The sequence below is a fragment of the Nomascus leucogenys genome, chromosome 4, assembly GCF_006542625.1.
Source record: "Nomascus leucogenys isolate Asia chromosome 4, Asia_NLE_v1, whole genome shotgun sequence".
In the NCBI taxonomy this organism is placed as follows: domain Eukaryota; kingdom Metazoa; phylum Chordata; class Mammalia; order Primates; family Hylobatidae; genus Nomascus; species Nomascus leucogenys.
The window spans coordinates 58249783-58277075 of NC_044384.1; the positions used below are offsets into that span (position 1 = coordinate 58249783).

At 43.0% G+C, this 27293-nt stretch overlaps 1 protein-coding gene and 1 pseudogene across 4 annotated transcripts in view; both read left to right on the forward strand.

Annotated features, from left to right (window-relative positions):
• Positions 1 to 14279, forward strand: part of ABHD3 (abhydrolase domain containing 3) — a 56274-nt gene extending 41995 nt beyond the window's left edge. For all 3 annotated transcript variants that reach the window (XM_030810656.1, XM_030810657.1, XM_030810659.1), the window contains 4 exons: positions 4370 to 4543; positions 6876 to 6924; positions 7002 to 7167; positions 13417 to 14279. In XM_030810656.1, the coding sequence (XP_030666516.1) occupies positions 4370 to 4543; positions 6876 to 6924; positions 7002 to 7167; positions 13417 to 13589 (562 nt within the window). In that variant the 3' untranslated portion in view covers positions 13590 to 14279. The remainder of the gene's footprint in view (positions 1 to 4369; positions 4544 to 6875; positions 6925 to 7001; positions 7168 to 13416) is intronic.
• LOC100607450 lies at positions 1711 to 3386 on the forward strand (annotated as a pseudogene). Its single transcript, XR_001115622.2, has one exon. The product of XR_001115622.2 is annotated as an elongation factor 1-beta pseudogene (transcript).
• Positions 14280 to 27293: the final 13014 nt, after the last annotated feature.

A 27293-nucleotide genomic window follows, 5' to 3' on the forward strand; every position in this document is an offset into this window, starting at 1 on the left:
TAAAAATGCAAAAATTAGCCAGGCATGATGGTGCATGCTTGTAACCCCAACACGCTGGGAGGCCAAGCCGGGCAGATCATCTGAAGTCAGGAGTTCAAGACCAGCCTAGCCAACATGGTGAAACCCCCATCTCTACTAAAAATACAAAAATTAGCTGGACATGGTGGCGCATGCCTGTAATCTCAGCTACTCAAGAGGCTGAGGCAGGAGAATCGCGTGAACCCAGGAGGTGGAGGTTGCCATGAGCTGAGATCGCACCACTGCACTCCAGCCTGGGCAACAGAGCGAGACGCCATCTTAAAAAAAAAAAAAAAGGCCGGGCGCGGTGGCTCACGCTTGTAATCCCAGCACTTTGGGAGGCCGAGGCGGGCGGATCACGAGGTCAGGAGATCGAGACCATGGTGAAACCCCGTCTCTACTAAAAATACAAAAAAATTAGCCGGGCGTGGTGGTGGGCGCCTGTAGTCCCAGCTACTCGGAGAGGCTGAGGCAGGAGAATGGCGTGAACCCGGGAGGCGGAGCTTGCAGTGAGCCGAGATCGCGCCACTGCACTCCAGCCTGGGTGACAGAGCAAGACTCCGTCTCAAAAAAAAAAAAAAAAAAAAGCCTGGGCACAGTGGCTCACACCTGTAATCCCAGCACTTTAAAAGGCTGAGGTGGGTGGATCATGAGGTCAGGAGTTCAAGACCAGCCTGACCAACATGGTGAAATCCTGTCTCTACTAAAAATGCAAAAATTAGCTGGGCATGGTGGCACAGGCCTGTAATCCCAGCTACTCAGGAGGCTGAGGCAGGAGAATGGCTTGAACCCAGGAGGCGGAGGTCGTGATGGGCTGAGATCACACCACTGCACTCCAGCCTGGGCAACAGAGCGAGACTCTGTCTCACATACACAAAGGCCAGGCACGGTGGCTCACACCTATAATCCCAGCACTTTGGGAGGCCAAGGCAGGTGGATCACCTGAGTTTGGGAGTTCGAGACCAGCCTGACCAATGTGGAGAAACCCCGTCTCTACTAAAAATGCAAAATTAGCTGGGCATGGTGGTGCATGCCTGTATTCCCAGCTACTTGGGAGGCTGAGGCAGGAGCACTTCTTGAACCCAGGAGGCAGAGGTTGCAGTGAGTCTACGTTGTTCTATTGCACTCCAGCCTGGGCAACAAGAGCAAAACTCCATCTCAAAAAAAAAAAAAAAAAAGTGGAGTTTATGTTTTGTGTTTTTTGTTTGTTTGTTTTCTTTTGAGATGAAGTCTCCCATTGTCACCTGGACTAGAGTACAGTGGGGCGATCTCAGCTCACTGCAACCTCTGCCCCCTGGGTTCAAGTGATTCTCCTGCTTCAGCCTCATGAGTAGCTAAGATTACAGGCGCCCACCACCATGTCCAGCTAATATTTGTATTTTTATTAGAGAGGGGGTTTCGCTATGTTGGCCTGGTCTCAAACTCCTGACCTCGTGATCCGCCTGCCTCAGCCTCCCAAAGTGCTGGAATTATAGGCGTGAGCCACTGCACCCGGCTGGAGTTTATCTTAAAAAACAAGCAACAAAAAAACAAAACCATATTACTGTTATTACACCTGAACAAAATTAACACTAATTTCAAACTATCATCCAGTATTCAGTAAGTGTTCACATTTCTCAAATAGTCTGTTTGCTTGTTTGGTTTTAGTTTAGTTAGGAGCCAGGAAAAGTCTATACATTGAGATTGGTATGCTTTTTAAGTCTCTTAATCCAGGGGTTATTTCTCTCTCTCTCTCTCTTTTTTTTTTTTTTTTTTAGCTTGTAGTTTTTTTCTTTTGGTGAGAAAATAGGGTCCTTTTCCTATAGAAGTAAAACAGTCTTTTTGGGGATAACATCTTAGCATCATTTTGTTCCTGAGTAATAACCAAGACGTATCCCACCTGCTTGGTCATATCTACTTCTGAATCTTCCTAGTCCTGAGTTTCCCTTCAAGCGCTTCCAATTTGTGCATTTTACCAGCCTCCCAACAATATCTGACCTCCCATCAAAGAGTAGGGCCACCAAAACTAGGACTCTAGAATGAACCCTTTGCAGAAGAGTAAGCATTGTCCTATATATGGTTTGGTGAATCACAATACTGTATACAGATAGTTCAGTTGTTAGGAAGCATCATTTTCAAAAGCTAAATGTCCACTTTCCATCTAAAACTTCATCATATTTACCCCTGCAAGTCATTTGGACTGGAAAAAAGAATGAGGGAGAATTTTCACCCATTTCACCTATTTCAAAACCTGGACAATTGAAGAAATCAAGTACAAAAAATACAATGAGAAACAATTAGGATATCATCCTGTTACTTGGCAGCGTTAAACTTTAGATTTTCAACATTGTGTATTTAGATTAGACAAGATTATGGTCTCTCTTACCAAAATAGAATTAGCATAGAGTCAAGCAAATTAGTAGAACAAAAAGAAAAGAAGAAAATATGTGTTAGGAAATAAGGACAAATAAGAGGAATAGAAAGAGAAAACAAGTTACTTTAGGGGTCAACTGTTCTATCACAACTCAGAAAGTCTAGACTAGAGAGCGATTTAGAAACTTGCGCTTTTTCCTCTCTTCAGCGCGGGGCGCCCACAACTTGCGCGCTCTCTTTTTGCTGCTTCCCAGCTCTCGGATACAGCCGACACCATGGGTTTCGGAGACCTGAAAAGCCCCGCCGGCCTCCAGGTGCTCAACGATTACCTCACGGACAAGAGCTACATCGAGGGGTATGTGCCATCACAAGCAGATGTGGCAGTATTTGAAGCCGTGTCCGGCCCACCGCCTGCCAACTTGTGTCATGCCCTACGTTGGTATAATCACATCAAGTCTTACGAAAAGGAAAAGGCTAGCCTGCCAGGAGTGAAGAAAGCTTTGGGCAAGTATGGTCCTGCCGATGTGGAAGACACTACAGGAAGTGGAGCTACAGATAGTAAAGATGATGATGACATTGATCTCTTTGGATCTGATGATGAGGAGGAAAGTGAAGAAGCAAAGAGGCTAAGGGAAGAACGTCTTGCACAATATGAATCAAAGAAAGCCAAAAAACCTGCACTTGTTGCCAAGTCTTCCATCTTACTAGATGTGAAACCTTGGGATGATGAGACAGATATGGTGAAATTAGAGGAGTGCGTCAGAAGCATTCAAGCAGATGGCTTAGTCTGGGGCTCATCTAAACTAGTTCCAGTGGGATACAGAATTAAGAAACTTCAAATACAGTGTGTAGTTGAAGATGATAAAGTTGGAACAGATATGCTGGAGGAGCAGATCACTGCTTTTGAGGACTATGTGCGGTCCATGGATGTGGCTGCTTTCAACAAGATCTAAAATCCATCCTGGATCATGGCATTTAAATAAAAGCTTGAAAGATTAAAAAAAAAAAAAAAAAAACTTGCTACAGGGTGCAAGGATCCTTGGCAGCTAGGGTAGTGATCCAGACCAGTTAACTCACAATCTCTGAGGATAAGACCCAGTAGTCATTTACAAACTCCTCAGGATCTAGAGACCAGCCTGAGCAACATAGTGAGAACTCATCTCTACCAAAAAAAAAAAAAAATCTTTTTTTTTTTTTTTTTAATTAGCTGGGCATGATGGCGGACACATGTAGTCCCAGATACTGGGGAGGGTAAGGTGGGAGGATCATTTCAGCCCAGGAGATCAAGGCTGCCCTAAGGTGTGATTGTGTCACTGCACTCCAGCCTGGGCTACAGAGCCTATCTCAGAAAAAAAAAAAAAAAAAAAAAAAAAAACAACGCCCGGTGCAACGGCTGTAATCTTAGCACTTTGGGAGGCCAGGGTGGGCGGGTCACTTGAGGTCAGGAGTTCAAAACCAGCCTGGTCAACACGATGAAACCCTGTCTCCACTAAAAATACAAAAAATTACCGGGGCGTAGTGATGCATGCCTGTAATCCCAGCTACTCGGGAGGCTGAGGCAGGATAATCGCTTGAACCCGGGAGGTGGAGGTTGCAGTGAGCCGAGATCGCACCACTGCACTCCAGGCTGGGTGACAGAGCAAGACTCTGTCTCAAAAAAACACATACATACACACACAAAAAAACTCTGGGTGATTCCAGCATGCAGTCATGTCTAAAAACCACTCTTAGGGTGGATTTCTCTTATGTTTGACTACATAGGATATATATATATAAGGAATAACTATGATTTGTCCCATTTACCACATAGTCGACTGCAAGACAAATATATGAATATAAGAAAGAATGAAGATGCTTGCATGTTTTTCCAGGATAGAGGACTTAAACACTAGTTTATATTCTTCTTCTCCATAGTTAACATGAAGTCTGTAGTTAGAAATGGATGTCTTCTGTGATACAACAAATTAATCACTGAGCTTCCTGTTTCTCCCCATTTTAGAATGCTGCTTCTAAATTACCTGGGCAAAATTGGGTCCAAAACTCCTTTGATGGCAGCTGCAACTTTTTCCGTTGGTTGGAACACCTTTGCTTGCTCAGAGTCATTGGAAAAACCACTGAACTGGCTGCTTTTTAATTACTATTTGACAACCTGCCTTCAGTCTTCAGTTAATAAGTGAGTCACCTTTAAAATCTGTTGTCTCCAGGGCGGGGCCCAGTGGCTCACGCCTGTAATCCCAGCACTTTGGGAGGCTGAGGCAGGGGGATCACGAGGTCAGGAGATCGAGACCATCCTGGCCAATATGGTGAAACCCCATCTCTACTAAAAATAAAAAAAATGTAGCTGGGCGTAGTGATGCACGCCTGTAGTCCCAGCTACTTAGGAGGCTGAGGCAGGAGAATTGCTTGAGCCCAGGAGGCGGAAGTTGCAGTGAGCCAAGATCATGCCACTGCACTCCAGCCTGGGTGACAGAGCAAGACTCCGTCTCAAAAAAAAAAAAAAAAAAAAATCCTGTTTTCTCCAAATGTTTTGATTACATGCCCCAACAGTAAAAAAACTTAAAGCATAATACTGCCAGTATATGTATATGTATTTATACACTGAATAAATTTACGACTGTACCAAAATATTATCTTTGTTGTAAGTGCATATAAATAAAAAATGTAAGTATAAGTTAAAATTTAAGCATGAGTTAAAAATATAGCTAAAAGTTGTAATGTTTTCCTTCTGAACCCCAGTGGATTGTCTTGTACAACCCCTAAAGTATGTACCCCATTTTTAGTGAAGGTACACTATTGAAGGTTACTATTCTAATCACCATTCTAAATTATTCTAAAAGACTAAAAATGTTAGTACGGAATGTGTTAAGTGGTGCGATGGGCTGTTTCCCTGGATTTTCTACTTGTTGCTAATCTTAATAATACCTAAGTCTTTCCTGGATAGTAAGTAATATAATAACTATTTTCATTGCTGAATAATACGGCTCCTTGAGGGTGTGCTTATGAGCATAGTATGTTTTAGAGACAGGAGAATGCAGTTCACTTAGATAATCTCAGCCCTCACAGCTCTTATACTACCAAAATACTATCTTTGCATTAGTTTTCTCTGGAATTGTTTGTGTATTTTCTTTTTTTCTTTTTCTTTTTTTTTTTTTTTTTTCTTTTTTTTAAGACAGGGTCTCTCTCTATCGCCCAGGCTGGAGTGCAGTGGTGTGATCATGGCTCACTGCAGCCTCAGCCTCCTAGGCTCAAGTGATCCTCCCATCTCAGCCTCTCAAGTAGCTGGGACTACAGGCACATATCACCACACCTGGCTAATTATTTTATGTTTTGCAGAGACGAGGTTTTGCCATGTTGCCCAGGCTGTTCTGTGACTCCTGAACTCAAGCAATCCATCCACCTCAGCCTCCCAAAGTGCTAGGACTACAGATGTGAGCCCCCCACCCAGCAGAGATGTTTCTGTTTCCTTATTTCTTTTTTTTTTTTTGAGACGGAGTCTTGCTCTGTCACCCAGGCTGGAGTGCAGTGGCCCGATCTCGGCTCACTGCAAGCTCCGCCTCCCGGGTTCACGCCATTCTCCTGCCTCAGCCTCTCCGAGTAGCTGGGACTACAGGCGCCCGCCACCACGCCCGGCTAATTTTTTTGTATTTTTAGTAGAGACGGGGTTTCACTATGGTCTCGATCTCCTGACCTCGTGATCCGCCCGCCTCGGCCTCCCAAAGTGCTGGGATTACAAGCGTGAGCCACCGCGCCTGGCGTCCTTATTTCTTTATTTAATTTTTTTATTTTTAATTTCTGTGGGTACATAGTAGGTATATATATTTATGGGGTACATGAGATATTTTGATACAGGCATGCAATGCACATAATCTTTATTTTTTTATGACAGTTACCACATACTTTTAAGTGAATTGATGAATATAAACTTTAAAAGTACTGTTGATTTGCACATAACTTACTGAAAACCATAGTTATCCTGGAAGTTGACATTAAACACTGGATTAGATTTTACCAGGCCAGGCAAGGTGGCTCATGCCTATAATCCCAGCACTTTGGGAGGCCAAGGAGGGTGGATCACTTGAGCCCAGGAGTTCGAGACCAGCCTGGGTGACATGGCAAAACCCCATCTCTACAAAAAAAAAAAAACCCACAAAATTGGTGGGGTTTGGTGGCGCACACCTGTAGTCCCAGCTACTCTGGGGCTGAAGTGGGAGAATCACTAAAGCCCAGCAGGTTGAAGGTGCAGTAAGCCGTGATCACGCCACTACACTCCAGCCTGGGCGACAAAGCAAGACTCTGTCTCAAAAAAAAAAAAAAAAGTACTTGAAGAAAATATCTTCAGCACAAATATTATTATACTAATCCTGCCGTACCTGATTAAGCAAATATTTATTGAGTGCCAACTTTGTGCCCTGTGGTATGCTGTTTACTAATTTGTTTTTAAGTCTTTTTAGTATGATGGAATAGGAATGACCTTGATTTTTACTTCCGAAATTCTTTTGTTCCAGGCACCGACATATGTTTGTAAAACAAGTTGATATGGATCATGTCATGAAGGTAGGAGAGAAACTTTATATAATACTTTTATTTCTTCTTTTGGGCAAGACTAGATATAATTTGTTTTTGTGTTTCAGGCTAAATCCATCAGAGAGTTTGATAAGCGATTCACTTCAGTCATGTTTGGATACCAAACAATTGATGATTATTATACTGATGCCAGTCCGAGTCCTAGACTGAAGTCAGTAGGAATTCCAGTATTGTGTCTAAATTCTGTGGATGATGTTTTCTCACCCAGTCATGGTAAAATTAACATATTTGTATATATTTTGACATGAATTAACTTTTAATATATTGTTCTTTTTAAGGAAATATAGTAATAAGAAAATGTGTCATTTCCATTATGATAAAAAAAACTAGATACTCATAACACAGTATCTAAATGTCTCAGATCACTTAAATATTTTCACAGACCCTTATCTAGTCCATTGTGAGAGGCTCAGAACAAATTATGACTCACTGTTTTCCTCATTCTCATTTTTATAACCTTTCCTTCTTACAAATACACTGTTCTTTGGACAGATTATGTTACAGTCCTTTTGCCCCAAGAGAATATTGTCATCACTTGCCTCTTCTTCCTGAGATTCCTATAAAGAAGGATTTGAAGTTTTTCTTCCCTTTTAAGCTGGAAGAGAACTTGAGACTTTATAAACACAGTGGCTTTGAATATCTCAATTAGTGAAGCATATTTGGACTAGAAGGTCATATTTGAAGAGAAACATTCTTTCCTTTTCCCTGGAATACTGTATAAAAGAAAATGAATTAGCTGGGCATGGTGGTGTGTGCCTGTAGTCCCAGCTACTTGGGAGGCTGAGGTGGGAGAATCACTTGAGCCCAGAAGTTTGAGGCTGCAATGAGCTATGATCATGCCACTGCACTCCAGCCTGAACAACAGAGTGAGACCCTGTCTCTTGAAAATTATTCAAAAATAAACTTTCCTGCTTTCTTTTCCGCTCTGTCGCCCAGGCTGGAGTGCAAAGGCACGATCTCGGCTCACTGCAACCTCTGCCTCCCGGGTTCAAGCGATTCTCCCTCCTCAGCCTCCCAAGTAGCTGGGATTACGGGTGCCCGCCATCATGCCCGGCTAATTTTTGTATTTTTGTAGAGACGGGGTTTCACCATGTTGGCCCGGCTGGTCTCAAACTCCTGACCTCAGGTAATTTGCCTGCCTGGTTCCCCCAAAGTGTTGGGATTACAGGCGTGAGCCACCGCACCCAGCCTAAACTTTACTACTTTCCTTTTTTTTTGTTTTTTTTTTTGTTTTTTGAGATGGAGTCTCACTCTGTCATCCAGGCTGGAGTGCAAAGGCACGATCTCGGCTCACTGCAGCCTCCGCCTCCGAGTTCAAGCAATTCTCCTGCCTCAGCTTCCCAAGTAGCTGGGATTACAGGTGCCCGCCACCATGCCTGGCTAATTTTGGTATTTTTAGTAGTGATAGGGTTTCACCATGTTGGCCAGGCTGCTCTCGAACTCCTGACCTCAGGCAATCCGCCTGCCTCAGCCTCCCAGACTGCTGGGATTATAGGCATGAGCCACCATACCCTGCCAACTTTCCTGCTTTCTTAAGTCAAGAAATATGAAATTTGATAACAAAGATAGGGAGCAGCCTGGCCCACACAGTGAAATTCCACCTCTACTAAAAATACAAAAATTAGCTGGGCATGGTGGCACATGCCTGTAATCCCAGCTACTTGGGAGGCTGAGGCAGGAGAATCGCTTGAACCAGGAGGCGGAGGTTGCAGTGAGCCGAGATCGTGCCACTGCACTCCAGCCTGGGTGACAGAGTGAGACTCCATCTTGAAAAAAAAAAAAAAAAAAACTTTTTCTCTCTTTCCCCTCAATACATTAAAACCATTTCCCCCAAATACTTCATTTAAAAAATGATTCTGACTATAAACATAACGCATATGTTGTGAAATTTTCAGAAAATCCCCAATGTGTGTGTATATTTATATATTTTTAATTACCTATCATTTCTCTAGGAGATCCTATTTTATTGTGTGATTTATGATTAATCACAGGTAATCTTAGAAACTGAAACTTACAGCCTTGACCACAATTTAGAAAATGAAACTCTGAACTTTAATATCAGTTGACTTACATGGTGATTGTTTTAGCATATTTTCATTGGATTAAGGAAGTCCAGTATTTCTCTACCCGTTTTTATATTTCACTGACCTTTTTACCAATAAAAAATTCCCAACATTTTAACCTTACCCACGTGGGTGAAGTTTGAACTCGTTATTTTCTATTCTTTCCCAAGCCTTTAAAATAGTCTTGCCACATTGAAATAGTAGACAATTGTCTGCAGTCTGAGAGAACAGGCAGCCAGCATCTTTCGCATGACTCAAATGTGGCCCAGCCTTTTGTTCTTCTGATATGACTGTAACTCTCAGTGTTAGAAATTTCTGAATGTATCCAGAGTGTGAAGTTTAGGCTCTTGATAATTCCTTTAGAGGCAAATGAAACACTCTAAATGTTTGGTGAAAAAGGAAAAGCAAAAATAGTATCAGCCATTCCCCCTTAAGTTCCCACACCTGATCCCAAGATAGATGTTCACTTTTAGGTGTTCTTCCTTGGGACGGACATGGCTAGCTAAGGACATGAACTCAGGACCACTTTTTGGTAAGAACTTAGCTTGTTGAGCCTTGCTTTAGGGCTATCGGTTTATTCTTTAGAGTGTTATGAAGGGTCAAATTTAGAGCACTGTCTAAACAGTCGATTTATGGAAGGGCCCCAGTTCTCTTACAGTGAATTTTAGCTTCCTTTTTCTTCTTACAAGGGGGTGGGGTAGAGAAAGTGTTACCTTTCATTAGCTCATTTGCCCCTAAAACTCAGCCCAAGTTGTGAAGTTGTAATTATTGCATCAATCACATTATATATATATTTGGAGACAGGATCTCGCTCTGTTGCCCAGACTGGAGTCCAGTGACACTACCATAGTCTACTGCAGCCAGGCTGAGCGAAGTGGCTCACACCTGTAATTCCAGCAGTTTGGGAGGCCAAGGTGGGTGGATCACCTGAGGTCAGGAGTTCAAGACCAGCCTGACCAACATGGTGAAACCCCATCTCTACTAAAAAAAAAAAAAATACAAAATTAGCCGGGCGTGGTGGCACACACCTGTAATCCCAGCTACTCAGGAGGCTGAGGCAGGAGAATTGCTTGAACCCTAGAGACAGAGGTTGCAGTAAGCCGGCCAAGATTGCACCATTGCACTCCAGCCTGGGCAACAACAGTGAAATTCCATCTCAAAAAAAAAAAAAAAAAAGTTTACTGCAGCCTTAAACTCCTGGGCTCAAGCTGTCCTCCCACCTCAGCCTCAGCTAGGACTACAGGTGCATGCCACCACACCAGGCTTTTTTTTTTTTTTTTTTTTTATCATTTTTTGTAAAGACATGGTCAGTCTTGCTATGCTGCCCAGGCTAGTCTCAAACTCCTAGCCTCAAGAGATCCCCCCAAAGTGCTGAGATTACAAGCATGAGCCACCACACTGGCCTCAACCATGTTATCTTATTTAGGGAGATAAAACTTGGCAGTTTATCTGAAATCAAAACACTTCTCATGCCAGGTTTTGATCCATTTAGAGACCTTATATCAAAACATTTTCACTGTCCTCTAAGCATGGGAGAAAAAAAAAAAACTTTAATTCATATCTTTTTTTTGTTTGTTTGTTTGTTTGTTTGTTTGTTTTTTTGAGACAGAGTCTCGTTCTGTCGCCCAGGCTGGAATGCAGTGGTGCAATCTTGGCTCACTGAAAGCTCCGCCTCCCAGGTTCACGCCATTCTCCTGCCTCAGCCTCTCCGAGTAGCTGGGACTACAGGCGCCCGCCACCACGCCCGGCTAATTTTTTTTGTATTTTTAGTAGAGACGGGGTTTCACTGCAGTCTAGATCTCCTGACCTCGTGATCCGCCCGCCTCGGCCTCCCAAAGTGCTGGGATTACAAGCGTGAGCCACCGTGCCCGGCCTAATTCATATCTTTTAAAGTTTATACTCAGGCCAGATGGGTGGCTCACCAACATGGTGAAACCCCGTCTCTACTAAAAATACAAAAAATAGCTGGGCATGCTAGTGGGCACCTGTAATCCCAGCTACTCGGGAGACTGAGGCAGGAGAATTCCTTGAACCCAGGTGGCAGAGGTTTCAGTGAGCTGACATTGCACCACTATACTCCAGTCTGGGCCACAGAGCAAGACTCTGTCTCAAAAACAAATTAAAAAAAAGATAAAAATAAAGTTTATATTCAAGGTAGATTTATAGAGCATATGAAAAGACTGTCGAGGCCAGGCACGATGGCTCACACCTGTAATCCCAGCACTTTGGGAGGCCGACGCAGGCGGATCACGAGGTCAGGAGTTCAAGACCAGCCTGTCCAATATGGTGAAACCCTGTCTGTACTAAAAAATACAAAAATTAGCTGGGCGTGGTGGCACATGCCTGTAGTCCCAGCTACTCGGGAGGCTGAGGCAGGAGAATCGCTTGAACCAGGGAGGTGGAGGTTGCAGTGAGCCGAGATTGCGCCACTGCACTCCAGCCTGGGTGACAGAGACTCCGTCTCAAAAAAAAAAAAAAAAAGAAAAGACCGTCATTACTGGTGAATTATATTAAATACAGCAACTATGTTTTTGTTTTTTGTTTTTTGGTTTTTTTTTTTGAAACAGTCTCTGTCTCCTAGGCTGGAGTGCAGTGGCACAATCTCAGCTCACTGCAACCTCCACCTCCCTGGTTCAAGCGATTCTCCTGTCTCGGCCTCCCAAGTAGCTGAAATTACAGGTGCCCGCCATCATGCCCAGCTAATTGTTTTATATTTTTAGTAGAGACAGGGTTTCACCATGTTAGCCAGGCTGGTCTCAAACTTCTGACCTCAAGTGATCCACCCCACCCATCTCAGCCTCCCAGAGTGCTTTGAGTATAGGCATGAGCCACTGCGCCCGGCCAGCAACTATGTTTTTTTTTTCTTTTGTTGTTGATTTGTTTTGTTTTGTTTAAGACGGAGTCCTGCTCTGTCGCCCAGGCTGGAGTGCAGTGGCGCAATCTCGGCTCACTGCAACTTCCACCTCCCTGGTTCAAGTGATTCTCCTGCCTCAGCCTCCAGAGTAGCTGGGACTACAGGCACCCGCCACCATGCCTGGCTACTTTTGTTTTTGTATTTTTAGTGGAGACGGGGTTTCACCGTGTTAGCCAGGATGGTCTCGATCTCCCAACCTCGTGATCCGCCTGCCTCCGCCTCCCAAAGTGCTGGGGTTACAGGTGTGAGCCACTGCACCCAGCCGCAACTATGTTTTTTAAATACTTTTCCTTTGTCTTTACCATAAATAGAAATTCAGAGAAGAAATTCACCCATGTTTCATTGCCCAAAGATAAACACTGTTACTATTTGAGAGAATTTCATTCCTTTTGGTTGTTATCTATATGTTTTTATTATATAAATTATATTTATACTTTTGAATCCTTAATACATCCACAGATGGCCTGAGGAATCTAACATCGTATAAGGTTCATTCGTTTGTTCTTTCTTTCTCTCTCTTTCTCTTTTTGTTTGTTTTGAGACAGAGTCTTGCTCTGTCACCAGGCTGGAGTGCAGTGGCGTGATAGCTCACTGCAGCCTTGGCCTCCCAAGTAGCTAGGATTACAGGCTTGCACCACCATGCCTGGCTATTTTTTGTATTTTTAGTAGAGACGGGGTTTCACCATGTTGGCCAGGATGGTCTCGATCTCTTGACCTCGTAATCTACCAGCCTCAGCTTCCCAAAGTGCTGGGATTACAGGCATGAGCCACCACACCTGGCCTCTCTCTCTCTCCTTTGTTTTCTTTTTCTTTCTCTCTCTTTTTCTTCTGTCTTTTTCTTTCTTTCCTTCTTTCTCTTTGTTTTCTTCCTGTCTTGCTTGCTTTCTTCTTCCTGTCCTTTCTTTTCTTTCTTTCAAGATGGGGTCTCACTATGTTGCCCAGGCTGGTCTCAAACTCCTGAGCTCAAGTGATCCTCTCACTTCGGCCTCCTAAAGTGCTAGGATTACAAGCATGAGCCACCATGCCCAGCCACATCATGTAAAGTTAATCAAAATAATACCTAATGAATTTCTAACTCTCACAAAGATGCTAAGCTTAGTTTTTTTCCCTGCTGTAACACCTCAGTGGGAATTTTATAGCATATTATGAGGATCCACCATTCCTTGAATTGTCTTACTTTAATTTCTCAAAATAAGACGATGTATACTTTTATGTTATGAAGATCAATCTTGGATTGATTCTTCCCAAAATGATTGTGCAGTACATGACCATATATATGAACTGTTGTAAGAATATAGATAGTTGATTTAAGTTAGTCAGACTCATTCCATTTAACTATGCTCATTACATATATTTATATAATGGTGTTTTGATTTCTGTTTATTAGACATGATAAAGGTATATGCTTTTCCTAACAAAAACGTAATGATTATATTTTTCTCTCTCCTTCTTCTCTCTTATTGCCACGTTTTTTTTGGTCTGAAGCTATTCCAATAGAAACTGCTAAGCAAAATCCTAATGTTGCTTTGGTCCTTACTTCTTATGGAGGCCATATTGGTTTTCTGGAGGGAATCTGGCCAAGACAGTCCACTTACATGGATCGTGTCTTCAAGCAATTTGTGCAAGCCATGGTTGAGCATGGACATGAACTCTCTTAACATGTAGTTCTTCGGGTGCATTTTGTCTGAACCACGATTGTGAAGGCAGCTCAGCTTAGTGCACAAATCTTAACTATTGTATATAAAGCAAATAAGCCAGCAGATGGGTGAAGAGGTCCAGAATGATATGCAAAAACTACTTTTTAGAGAAACAAAACAACTTTGTAGCAACAAATTAAATATAGTATTAGATTGTTACTTATGTAGATTTTATTTTTACTATGCCTTACCAAGTACATCCTTAAACAAAGTAGTATGTACATGAAATTGCACTTAACCAAAACTATTGTTTTAAAAAATTTTAATTCCTCAGGGTTTTAATTTAAACTAGTATTTTTTTAGATTATTTGTTTTAGGTGATTTAATGGTACTTTAATAACTACTAAGAAATATTGGCTATTTGAATGTAAGTTATGAGGTGGTACATTCCTAAGGGTATTTATAGTTGATGATAACATGAAAACTGAAATAAGATAAAATACAATGCGCTAAATCTTTTATGTATTCTAACTGTAAAAGACAAGTGCAACAATGTTAGACTGACTTCTATATGTGCTCTTTTACTCTGATAATATTAAATTAGGACTAACTTATGTTTTATAATGATTATAATTTACATGTTTTTTAAAATAGTATATGTGGACATATATATATCATTATATTAAAATAAATTCTACCATTTTAAATTGGTCCTTTGTGAGTTTTTATCTGCTAAAAGGGCCCAGAAAGTAATCCCTAGAAAGTAATTTATGATAATTTTATTGGCCGGGCGCAGTGGCTCACGCCTGTAATCCCAGCACTTTGGGAGGCCGAGGTGGGTGGATCACCTGAGGTTGGGAGTTCGAGACCAGCCTGACTAACATGGAGAAACCTCATCTCTACTAAAAATACAAAATTAGCCGGGCGTGGTGGTGTGTGCCTGTAATCCCAGCTTCTCGGGGGGATGAGGCAGGAGAATCACTTGAACCCGGGAGGCGGAGGTTGTGGTGAGCCGAGATCGGGCCACTGCACTCCAGCCTGGGCAACAAGAGCAAAACTCCGTCTCAAAAAAAAATAAAAATAAAATAAAAATAATTTTATTAATGCATTAGTAAGAAACATTAATACTGTTTTGCTTGTTTCCAGAATATTGAGCTCACACCACTTGTACCAATTAAGAATACTTTCAGCTGCAGGAAACCTAACACTGCCTTAAGGAAAAATTATATCTCATTAACTTGTATTATAATAATTCTCCTGGTGGGCAGGCCAGAGCTGGTGCAGAGGCTTACCAATGTCATCAAAGACTCAGGCTGTTTCTCTTCCATCCTTATCACAGTGGCTAGTTATCTCCTAAACACAGGGTGGCTGCTGCAGTTCCAGATGACACATTTGTGTTCAAAGAAGGAAAAGGGAAGAGTGGAGCCAGACACATCTCCCCTTTTAGGAAAGTGAAAGCTTTCCCAGAAGACTTGCACTTACATCCATTAGCCAGACCCCTGCCACATGGCCACCCAGGTGGAGTGAGAGACTGGGAAAGCAAGTAATTTATCAGTTACGTACTTAATCATAGTGAGGGCAGGCAAGGGAAAGGGGACTGGCAATGGTTATTGGGCCAGCCAGCCAATAATAATAATTTTCACATTATTCAACATCTTTTCCCTCCTTGTTACTTCAGCCTGTTTATAAAATACATATCTTTTTTCCTCAGGTAACACGTTGAGAGAACCATGTACAAAAAATATATATTAACAAAATTATTTAGTAAAAATGCCACCATTTGGAGAACTCCTGATGATGTACTTGTAGACTCCCTCAATACTGTATCTAAGATGATAGCAATAATAATGCCAGTGCTTTTTTGTCTGTACAAAATATATTCTGATTCAATCATAATAATTACATTCAGTCTGTATGGATGAGGGGGCTGATCCTGCCATTGATGCTGGCTTGCCTGAATCATATTTTTTTTTCTTTTTTTTTTGAGACGGAGTCTCGCTGTCGCCTAGGTTGGAGTGCAGTGGCGCGATCTCGGCTCACTGCAGGCTCCGCTTCCCGGGGTTCACGCCATTCTCCTGCCTCAGCCTCCCGAGTAGCTGGGACTACAGGCGCCCGCCTCCTCGCCCGGCTAATTTTTTGTATTTTTAGTAGAGATGGGGTTTCACCGTGTTAGCCAGGATGGTCTCGATCTCCTGACCTCGTGATCCACCCGCCTTGGCCTCCCAAAGTGCTGGGATTACAGGCGTGAGCCACCGTGCCCGGCCCTGAATCGTATTTTTTAACTTCTTTTCTGAGATGGAGTTTCACTCTTGTCACCCAGGCTGGAGTGCAATGGCGCGATCTCGGCTCGCTGCAACTTTCGCCTCCTGGGTTCCAGCAGTTCTCCCGCCTCAGCCTCTGGAGTAGCTGGGATTACAGGTGCCCACCACCACACCTGGCTAATTTTTGTATTTTTAGTAGAGACATGGTTTCACCATGTTGGCCAGGCTGGTCTTGAACTCCTGACTTCGTGATCCGCCCGCCTCGGGCTCCCAAAGTGCTGGGATTACAGGTGTGAGCCACTACACCCGACCTTAACTTCTTTATTGATATGTAATTCACATATAATAAAATTCACCCATTTAAAGTACACAATTTGGAGCTAGTGCAGTCAGCATGCACCTGTGGTCCCTGCTACTGGCTACTCAGGAGACTGAGAAAGGAAGATCACTTGAGTCCAGGAGTTCGAGGCTGCAGTGAGCTATGATCACACCTTTAAATATCTGCTGCACTCCAGCCTGAGCAACACAGCAAGACTCCATCTCTAAAAAAAATTAAAGGGCATAATTCAGTGGTGTTTGTTCACAGAGTTGTGCAGCCATCACCATAATCTAACTTTAGAACATTTCATCACCCTAAAAAAAAGACCCTCTACCCCTTTAGAAGTCACTAATCCCTCAGCCCTAGACAACTGCTAATCTCTGTGTCTATAGATGTGCCTGTTCTGGGCTGTTTTATGTATATGGAGTAAAACAATGTATGCTATTTTGTGACTGGCTTCTTTCACTTAGCATAATGTTTTAAAGGTTCATCCATATGTGGCATGTACCAGTTCTTGACGTTCCCTTTTTTTTTTTTTTTTTGAAACGGAGTCTCACTCTATCGCCAGGCTGGAGTGCAGTGGCACAATCTCGGCTCACTGCAACCTCCGCCTCCTTGGTTCAAGCCATTCTCCTGCCTCAGCCTCCCGAGTAGCTGGGATTACAGGCACACGCCCCCACGCCCGGCAAATTTTTGTATTTTTAGTAGAGACGGGGTTTCACCATGTTGGCCAGCGTGGTCTCGATCTCTTGACTTCATGATCTGCCCGCCTCAACCTCCCAAAGTGCTGGGATTACAGGTGTGAGCCACGGCGCCCAGCCTGACGTTCCTTTTATGGATGCATAGTATTCCATTGTGCAGATAGAGATCAAATTTTGTTCATCAGTTGATGGACATTTAGGTTATTTCTTTTTGCTGTTATGAATAATGCTGCAATGAACATTTGTGTAGTTTTTGTGTGGGCATATTTTTCATTTCTCTTGGGTATATACCTGGTCATATGGTAATTCTACACTTTTTGAGGAACTACCAGGCTTTCCCAAAGCAGCTGTACCATTTTACATTCCAAGCAGCAATGTACGTGGGTTCTAATTTCTCCACATCCTCACCAACACTTATTGTATGTTTTATTTATTATAAACATCCTAGTGAATCTGAATTATAAGTTTTAACTGTGATATTCTATCAAAACCAAAATATGAACTAGCACAGTAATGTTTAAAGATTTAAAGATAACCACTAGTGTAAAACAAAAATAAAATACAACTATACATGCATGTAATTATGTACTTGTTATTTATAATGAGATGAATATTTTCAAGTACGGATTCTTGTACATTGAGGATAGATTATTCTCCCCAGCTGTTTCTTCACACACTAGCAAGCTCTGAGAAAGAAAGGCTGTGTTTTAATTATTTCTTACATCCCAAGCAACTAGCATATTGCCTAAAACACAGTAGGTCCTTAGTCAAAATTAGCTGAGTAATAGTGGTATAAACATGAAAATACAACTTTGTGAGCTGGCGCTTATTTTGAAAAGTTCATTTTAAGCATATCATGGAATTTTTTTCTAGTTTCCCTCTCATGTTTCTGTTTATTGTCATTATCGAACATTTATCCAAAGTCTTCTCTATATAGAGCATTGTATTCAGCACTAGGGATGGAAATAGATAGTTTTCTCTTTTGTTTTTTTTTTCGCCAGGGGTGGGGTGGGGTGGAGGGTGGCTGGGGGAGAAGCCTCAAACATTTTTTACACCTTGAACCCAATAAATAAACACACTCCCCCGGCCCCCGACCAAGACAGGGTCTTGCTCTGTTGCCCAGGCTGGAGTGCAATGGCGAGATCTCGGCTCACTGCAACCTCCGTCTCCTGAGTTCAAGCGATTTTCCTGCCTCAGCCTCCTGAGTAGCTGGGATTACAGTCATGCGCCTCCACACCCAGCTAATTTTTTGTATTTTTAGTAGAGATGGGGGTTTCACCATGTTGGCCAGGCTGGTCTCGAACTCCTGACCTTATGATCCGCCGACCTTGGCCTCTCAAAGTGCTGGGATTACAGGCGTGAGCCACCACTCCCGGCCAATAAACACACATTTTATAGAACAAAACTCGTATTCTGTGCAATACATTCTTATATTTTCTAACCCATCCTATTCTAGTCTGGTCTATTTTTTTACTTGAACAACCCTGTTTTGTTTTGTTTTTCTTTTTAAGACACTTTCTCACTCTGTTGCACAGGCTGGAGTGCAGTGGTGCAACCTCAGCTCACTGCAACCTCCACCTCCCGGGTTCCAGCGATTCTCCTGCCTCAGCCTCCCGAGTAGCTGGGATTACAGGCACCTGCCAACAGGCCTGGCTAATTTTTGTATTTTTAGTAGAGACAGGGTTTCACCATGTTGCACAGCTGGTCCCAAACTCCTGACCTCAGGTGATCTGCCCACCTCAGCCTCCCAGAGTGCTGGAATTACAGGTGTGGGCCATCGCAACCGGCCCCGGTTTTTACTTTTAAAATGAAAGTGAGGCCGGGCACGATGGCTCACGCCTGTAATCCCAGCACTCTGGGAGGCCAAGGCCGGAGGATCACCTAAGGTCAGGAGTTCAAGACCAGACTAGCCAACATGGGGGAAACCTGTTTCTACTAAAAATACAAAAACTAGCAGGGCATGGTGGCACACACCTCTAATTCCAGCTACTTGGGAGGCTGAGGCACGAGAATCGCTTGAACCCTGGAGGGAGGTGGAGGTTGCAGTGAGCAGAGATCGCACCACTGCACTCCAGCCTGGGTGAGGGAGTGAGACTCTGTAAATAAATAAATACATAAAAATTACTGTAAAAATGTATTTTTGAGACATACCAATGGGTTGCAACCTGCAGATTGAAAAACACTGGGATTCTAGAAGTTACTAGAAGGTAAGGAAATCACTATTTTCTCTAGCAGTTATCACACTTATTGATAGCATCTTTATTTACCTGCTTTCTCCAGCAGACTATAAGCACAGTGAGGATAGGAAACATGTCTTTTTTGCTCTCCTTTTTTTCCCCTGGGGCCAGTATAGTGTCTGGCTCATTCAAAATTCTTAAAAATTATTTGTTAATAATAATAATACTTGAATGTTAGGCCCTGACACTGATGGAAAAGTAGGACTTGCAAATCAGGAGTGGGGAGAGGAGGGATTTTTGCAACCTCTTTCTGAAGCAGAGCATCTGTTAAAGCATTCTGTTTCCCCTGCAGACTTCAGTATCAACATGGTAATTTTTAAAATCTCACAGTTACTCTGAACCTAATATAGCACTGGTCGGTCACAAGGTAAGCACTCAACATTTTAGAACTTAATTTGGAGTTGATGAGGACAATTTGCAAGGTCAGGTGATAAGGAATACCTAAGAAATGTGCTATTTTAACTCGAAGTCTCACTTAAAAGAGTATTTTGACCGTCACCTTTTTTTTCTTTTTCTTTTTTCTTTTTTTTTTGAGACAGAGTCCCGCTGTGTTGCCCAGGCCAGAGTGCAGTGGCGCAGTCTTGGCTCACTGCACCCTCTGCCTCCCAGGTTCAAGCTATTCTCATGCCTCAGTCTCCCAAGTAGCTAGAACTACAGACACACACCTCCATACCTGGCCAATTTTTGTATTTTTAGTAGAGACGGGGTTTCACAATGCTGGCCAGGCTGGTCTCAAACCTGGCCTCCAGTGACCCTCCTACCTTGGCCTCCCAAAGTGTTGGGATTACTGGCGAGAGCCACCGCGCCTGACCCTGAACATCTTTTAAATAAAAATAATTACTTGGATCAAGTAAGAAAAGACTTCTTGTCACTGTTAAGACTGTGACTCAGTATTAATTTATAACTCGACAATTTGTCTATTTATGCCTTCTATAAATAGTTATCTTCCCCCTAGAGTTAGATACTGGTACCCAAATCTTGCAAACAGTAAAATAATCATATCTATTCTATCTATACTTCAGGTTTGTTGATCATATTACCAAGAACTAAATACCAGCTGGATATTGGTAGACAAGCTAGCAATACATTAACAGATCTGAATGATCCCAAAAGAGCATTATTCAGCAGGGCACGGTGACTCACGCCTGTAATCCCAGCACTTTGGAAGGCTGAGGCGGGTGGATCGCCTGAGGTCAGGAGTTCGAGACCAGCCTGGCCAACATAGTGAAACCCCGTCTCTACTAAAAATATAAAAATTAGCCGGGCATGGTGGCGCATGCCTGTAATTCTAGCTACTCAGGAGGCTAAGGCAGGAGAATCACTTGATCCTGGGGAGCAGAGGTTGCAGTGAGCTGAGATCATGCCACTGCACTCCAGCCTGGGCATAAGAGTGATACTCCATCTCGGGGGGCGGTGGGGGCGGGGGGAAGAGCATTATTCTCTGCTTGAAATTGTTAACCCACTAATTAGTATCTGTAAATTTTAAATATACTGTTTATCTATTTTACTTTACCTATGGGCAGATGCAAGGATTTCAGTCCTCTCTTTTTCCAAGCTCAAAATGAAGCATGCCTGGTACTTAACTCCTGGTCCCTGAATATAGTTTATTTTTTCTAATGCTATACAGAAGTGTTCCAATATGACATTTGAAACTTCTAGGTTTTCTTACAGAGTTCAAGTAATGCTTGGAGAAACATAATGTAGAATAAACTAGTATATATATTGTCATGATACATATTTAGAAATAGATTTTTACACACAAAAAATGCCTAATATTCTATATATATACCTAGAGCTCTTTATAATCATTAATCATTGATACTAGTATTTGTAAGTTCTTTTCTTGGGTAAGAAATTTGGACTTGAATTCAGAGCACTTGAATTTGGTTCTTGGCTCTGCTGCTGATCTGCCATTTGACCTGAGGCAAATCATTTACCCTTGCTAGACCTGTTTCTTCATCTATAAAATGCAGATAGTAATATCAATTTTAGAGTTTGTATGAGGATTAGAAAGATAACATAAAAATGCTTGAACTATTGAGTACTATTAAAATATAAGAAGTTGATGGCCAGGCGCAGTGCCTCACACCTGTAATCTCAGCACTTTGGGAGGACGAGGCAGGTGGATCACAAGGTCAGGAGTTCGAGACCAGCCTAGCCAACATGGTGAAACCCCATCTCTACTAAAACTACAAAAAGTAGCCAGACGTGGTGGCGTGTGCCTGTGATCCTAGCAACTCGAGAGGCTGAGGCAGGAGAATCGCTTGAACCCTGCAGGCAGAGGTTGCAGTGATCTTGGCTCACTGCATGAGCTCACGCAACTGCACTCCAGCCCGGGCGACAAGAGAGAAACTCAGTCTCAAAAAAAAAAAAAAAATTTATATATATATATATATATATATATATATATATATAAAGTTGCTATGAAAAGATGTTCCTTACTATAAACCAAATCAAAAACAAGTGACATTTTATTACTATTGTAGCTTTCTCTATCAGAAATATACTAGGTTTGGCCAGGCGCGGTGGCTCCCGCCTATAATCCCACCACTTTGGGAGGTCGAAGCAGGCAGATCACCCTGAGGTCAGGAGTTCGAGACCAGCCTGGCCAACATGGTGAAACCCTGTCTCTACTAAAAATACAAAAATGAGCCGGGCATGGTGGCGGGCACCTGTAGTCCAAGCTACTTGGGAGGCTGAGGCAGGAGAATCATTTGAACCTGGGAGGTGGAGGTTGCAGTGAGCAGGGATCGTGCCACTGCACTCCAGCCTGGGCAACAGAGTGAGAGTCTGTCTCAAAAAAAATAAATAAAAAATACACTGGGTTCAGGGTAGGGGAGAAAGTACACGCTGGTATGTATGGTGATGTTAACCTTGATCCCTTGACTAAGATGGTGCCTGCCAGGAATCCTCCACTGCAAATGTATTAATTTTCCCTTTGTAATTACTTAATATTTTGGAAGAAGGGGATGCTTTGAGATTATAAAAATATTTTGTTTCTGTTTAAACTTTCACCTACTCATTAGTAGATCTTGCCTACAGCAATTACAGTGGTGTTCTAATGGTAATTTTCTATTTCCCAGTTTCCTTCTGCTTAGAATTCTTCTGAAAAGATGAGTTGTCACTTCCCAATCCATGTTAATTTCTTTATTCACTTATGTATATCTATATGGATTCATGGATTTTTGTTTTTTCTTTGGGTTATAACGCAATACTGTCGCCCAGGTGCGGCGGCTCATGCCTGTAATCCCAGCACTTTGGGAGGCCAAGGAGGGAGGACCTCTCGAGCCCAGGAGTTTGAGACCAGCCTGGGCAATATAGTGAGACCTTGTCTCTATAAAAACCTTTAAAAAAAAATCAGCCAAGAACTTTGAACTTTACACACCTGGTGGTGTATGCCTGTAATCTCAGCTATTCAGGAGGCTGAGGTGGAAGGATGGCTTGAGCCTGGGAGGTAGAGGTTGCAGTGAGCCAAGATCACACCACTACACTCCAGCCTGGGTGACAAAGCAAACTCCATCTCTAAATAAATAAAAACAAGATCTAGATGCTCATTGCTACTAGGGTCCCACTGCCCTTCTCAGTGGAGTTAGGGGAAAAGTTGCATTTCTAATGTATACACATACATGTATATTTATTTATCTATCATTTGAAAATAAACACAGGAATTCATATTGATATCTCCAACTCCAATTCAGCAACTTAGAATTAATTCCAGCCTTCCTCCTTTCCTTATTTGTAACTTCTTTTTCCTGGCTCTGATTATTTATAATATATTTACTTCCTTGTTGAACAGTAAGTAAATACAAATAAAAGCAGTTTATAAATAATTTTCAAAATTCCCTCTGATAAAAAAAGAAGAAAAAAATGAAAACAATCCTGCTGTGTGACTCTTGATACAGAAAAGAGAGAAAGAAAAAACAAAATAAAATTCCTAATCTACATTCCTATGAAAAACAAATTTGCCAACTAAAACACATTTCTTTTTGTACTGTTCTTTTTGTCTTTAGCTTTACAGTATCCTTTCAAAACATTTTTTCAAAGTTACTTAAGATGGCTCCTTTCAGTGTGGTTATGTGACTTTTTTTTTTTGAGACGGAGTCTCGCTCTGTCGCCCAGGCTGGAGTGCAGTGGCGTTATCTCGGCTCACTGCAAGCTCCGCCTCCCGGGTTCACACCATTCTCCTGCCTCAGCCTCCAGAGTAACTGGGACTACAGGCGCCTGCCACCACGCCTGGCTATTTTTTTGTATTTTTTAGTAGAGACAGGGTTTCACACTGTGTTAGCCAGGATGGTCTCAATCTCCTGACCTCGTGATCCGTCCGCCTCGGCCTCCCAAAGTGCTGGGATTACAGGCGTGAGCCACCGCGCCTGGCCGTTTATATGACATTTTTAACAGATTTGTTTGCCACCATCGCGCCATTGCACTCCAACCTGGACAATAAGATCGAAAGTCTGTCTTGGAGGCGGGGGTTGGGGGTGAGGTGGGGGGGTAGTTACTCTTTGGGAGGTTGACGCAGGAAGATTGCTTGAACCCAGGAGACTGAGGTTGCAGTGAGCCGAGATTGCACCACTGCACTCCAGCCTTGGTGATGGAGCCAGACTCTGTCTCCAAAAAAAAAAAAAAAAAAAAAAAAAGTTACTCTTTGTGGTGAAGAGTTCTATGGATTTTAACAAATGCAGAGTTGTGTGTCCATTACTACAGTTCCATAGCAACTGCTCTGTCACCCCCCCACCCACTTCCCTATGTTATGTATTTACAGAAAATCCTTCCCTTCACACCCTCCCACCCCACCCCTACACCCTGGCAATCACTGATGTTTTCCTCCCTGTAGTTCATTCCTTTTTTTTTTTTGAGACACGGTCTCGGTTTGTCACCCAGGCTGGTGTGCAGTGGCACGATCTTGGCTCACTGCAACTTCTGCCTACTGGGTACAAGAGATCCTCCCACCTCAGCCTCCCGAGTAGCTGGGATTACAGATACCCGCCACCACACCAGCTAATTTTTTGTATTTTGGGGGTTTCACCATGTTGGCCAGGCTGCTCCTGACCTCAAGTGATCGTCCACCTCTTCCTCCCAAAGTGCTAGGATTACAGGTGTGAGCCACCACACCCAGACTTTTTTTATTTTATTTTTTTTTTTGAGACAGAGTCTTGCTCTGTTGCCCCAGGCTGGAGTGCAGTGGAGAGATCTTGGCTCACTGTAAGCTCCGCCTCCTGGGTTCACGCCATTCTCCTGCCTCAGCCTCCCGAGTAGCTGGGACTACAGGTGCCCGCCACCATGCCCAGCTAATTTTTTGTATTTTTAGCAGAGACGGGGTTTCACTGTGTTAGCCAGGATGGTCTCTATCTCCTGACCTTGTGATCCGCCCACCTTGGCCTCCTGAAGTGCTGGGATTACAGGCGTGAGTGACCATGCCTGGCCTATTCCTTTTTATTTATTTATTTATTATTATTATTATTATTATTATTATTATTGAGATGGAGTTTCTTTCTTCTTCTTCTTCTTCTTCTTCTTATTATTATTGAGATGGAGTTTCTTTCTTGTTGCCCAGGCTGGAGTGCAATGGCGTGATCCCGGCTCACCACAACCTCCGCCTCCTGGGTTCAAGAGATTCTCCTGCCTCAGCCTCCCAAGTAGCTGAGATTACAGGCATGCACCACTACGCCTGGCTAATTTTGTATTTTTAGTAGAGACGGGGTTTCTCCATGTTGGTCAGGCTGGTCTCGAACTCCCGACATCAGGTGATCCTTGGCCTCCCAAAGTTCTGGGATTACAGGCATGAGCCACCGTACCCGGCCTCCTTTTTATTTCTGAATGGTATTCCACTGTATGGATATACCACACTTTGTTTATCCATTCACTGGTTGAAGAGTATCTGGGTTGTTTTTAATTCTTGATATTTATAAGTAAAGCTGCCATAAACATTTGTGTATAGGTTTTTGTGTAAACATAAGTTTCTATTTCTTTTGAGTAGATATCTAGGAGTAGGATTGTTGCATTATATTACGGTAAGTATATGTTTAACTTATAAGAAACTGACAAACAGCTGGTTACTGTGGCTCATGCCTGTAATCCCAATACTTTGGGATGCTGAGGTGGGAGGATTGCTTAAGGCTGGGAGTTGGAGGCTGCAGTGAGCTAAGAAGGTGCCACTGAACTCCAGGCTGGTGACAGAGCAAGACCTCTTCTCTAAAAACAAAAAATGAAACAACCAAAAAAAAAAAAAAAAAAGAAAGAAAGAATAAGAAAAGAAACTGATAAAGTATTTCCAAAGTAGTGTACTATGTGTATTTCCATCAGGAATTTATGAGTGTTCTGGTTGCTTTGCATCCTCACAGTGTTTGGTACTGTCACTGTTTTTTTTTTGTTTGTTTTTTCTTTGGGGGGCAGATGGAGTCTCGCTCTGTCGCCCAGGCTAGAATGCAGTGGTGTGATCTCAGCTCACCACAACCTCCACCTCCCAGGTTCAAGCAATTCTCTGCCTCAGCCCCCCGAGTAGCTAGGATTACAGGTGTGCACCACCACATCTGGCTAATTTTTGTATTTTTAGTAGAGAAAAGGTTTCACCATGTTGGTCAAGCTGGTCTTGAACTCCCGGCCCCAAGTGATCCACCCATCTCGGCCTCTCAAAGTGCTGGGATTACAGGCGTGAGCCACAGCATCTGACTTTTTTTTTTTTTTTTTTTTTTGAGACAGGGTCTTGCTCTGTCACCCAGGCTGGAGTGTAGTGGCTCTATCTCAGCTCACTGCAACCTCCATCTCCTGGGTTCAAGTGATTCTCCTGCCTCAGCCTCCTGAATAGCTGGGATTACAGATGCCCGCCACCATACCCGGCTAATTTTTGTGTTTTTATTTTTATTTTTTATTTATTTTTTTTTTGAGATGGAGTCTTGCTCTGTCGCCCAGGCTGGAGTGCAGTGGCGCGATCTCGGCTCACTGCAAGCTCCGCCTCCCGGGTTCACGCCATTCTCCTGCCTCAGCCTCTCCGAGTAGCTGGGACTATAGGCGCCTGCCACCACGCCCGGCTAATTTTTTTTGTATTTTTAGTAGAGACGGGGTTTCACCGTGGTCTCAATCTCCTGACCTCGTGATCCGCCCGCCTCGGCCTCCCAAAGTGCTGGGATTACAAGCGTGAGCCACCGTGCCCGGCCATTTTTGTATTTTTAGTAGAGACAGGGTTTCACCATGTTGGCCAGGCTGGTCTCAAACTGCTGACCTCAAGTGATCCTCCTGCTTTGGTCTCTCAAGTGCTGGGATTATAGGCATGAGCCACTGTACCCGGCCTGTCACTATTTTTTAAAATTATGCATTCTAATAGGTGTTAAACAGTAGATATTAAAACCAAATAAGTCAACTCAAGATTTTCAAACTATATGCATTATAGTACATGTTTCCATTTCCTCAAAATATGTCAAAGAAAGAAGTGAAAACATTAAGAAATACCAGAAAATGGCTGGGCACGGTGGCTCACGCTTGTAATCCCAGCACTTTGGGAGGCCGAGGCGGGCGGATCACGGGGTCAGGAGATCGAGAGCACGGTGAAACCCCGTCTCTACTAAAAATACGAAAAATTAGCCGGGCGTGGTGGCGGGCGCCTGTAGTCCCAGCTACTCAGAGAGGCTGAGGCAGGAGAATGGCATGAACCCGGGAGGCGGAGCTTGCAGTGAGCCGAGATTGCGCCCCTGCACTCCAGCCTGGGCGACAGAGCGAGACTCCGCCTCAAAAAAAAAAAAAAAAAAAGTTATATTTATACTCTCATTTTCTTTTTTAGTTCTTTTGTTGTTGTTGTTGTTTAAGCTGCTGGAAAGATAAATGGTATCTGTTATGGTTTGAATGTGCCCTTCAAAGCACAGGTTAAAATTTAATCCTCCACGTGGCAATTTTGAGAGGTAGGGCCTTTAAGAGGTGATTGGCTCATGAGGGCTTAGCGCTTATGTATGGATTAATCTATTCATGGATTAATGGATTAGTGGGTTATCATGGGAGGGTACTGGGTAGCTTTATCAGAAAAGAAAGAGAGACCAGAGCTAGCATGCTCAGCCTCCTGGCCATCTGATACCCCACACTGCCTCGGCACTCTTCAGAGTTCCCACCATAAGACAGCTCTCACCAAATGTGGCTCTTGACTTTTGACTTCTCAGCCTCCATAACTGTAAGAAATAAATTTCTTTTCTCATAAATGACCCAATCTCAGATATTTGCTA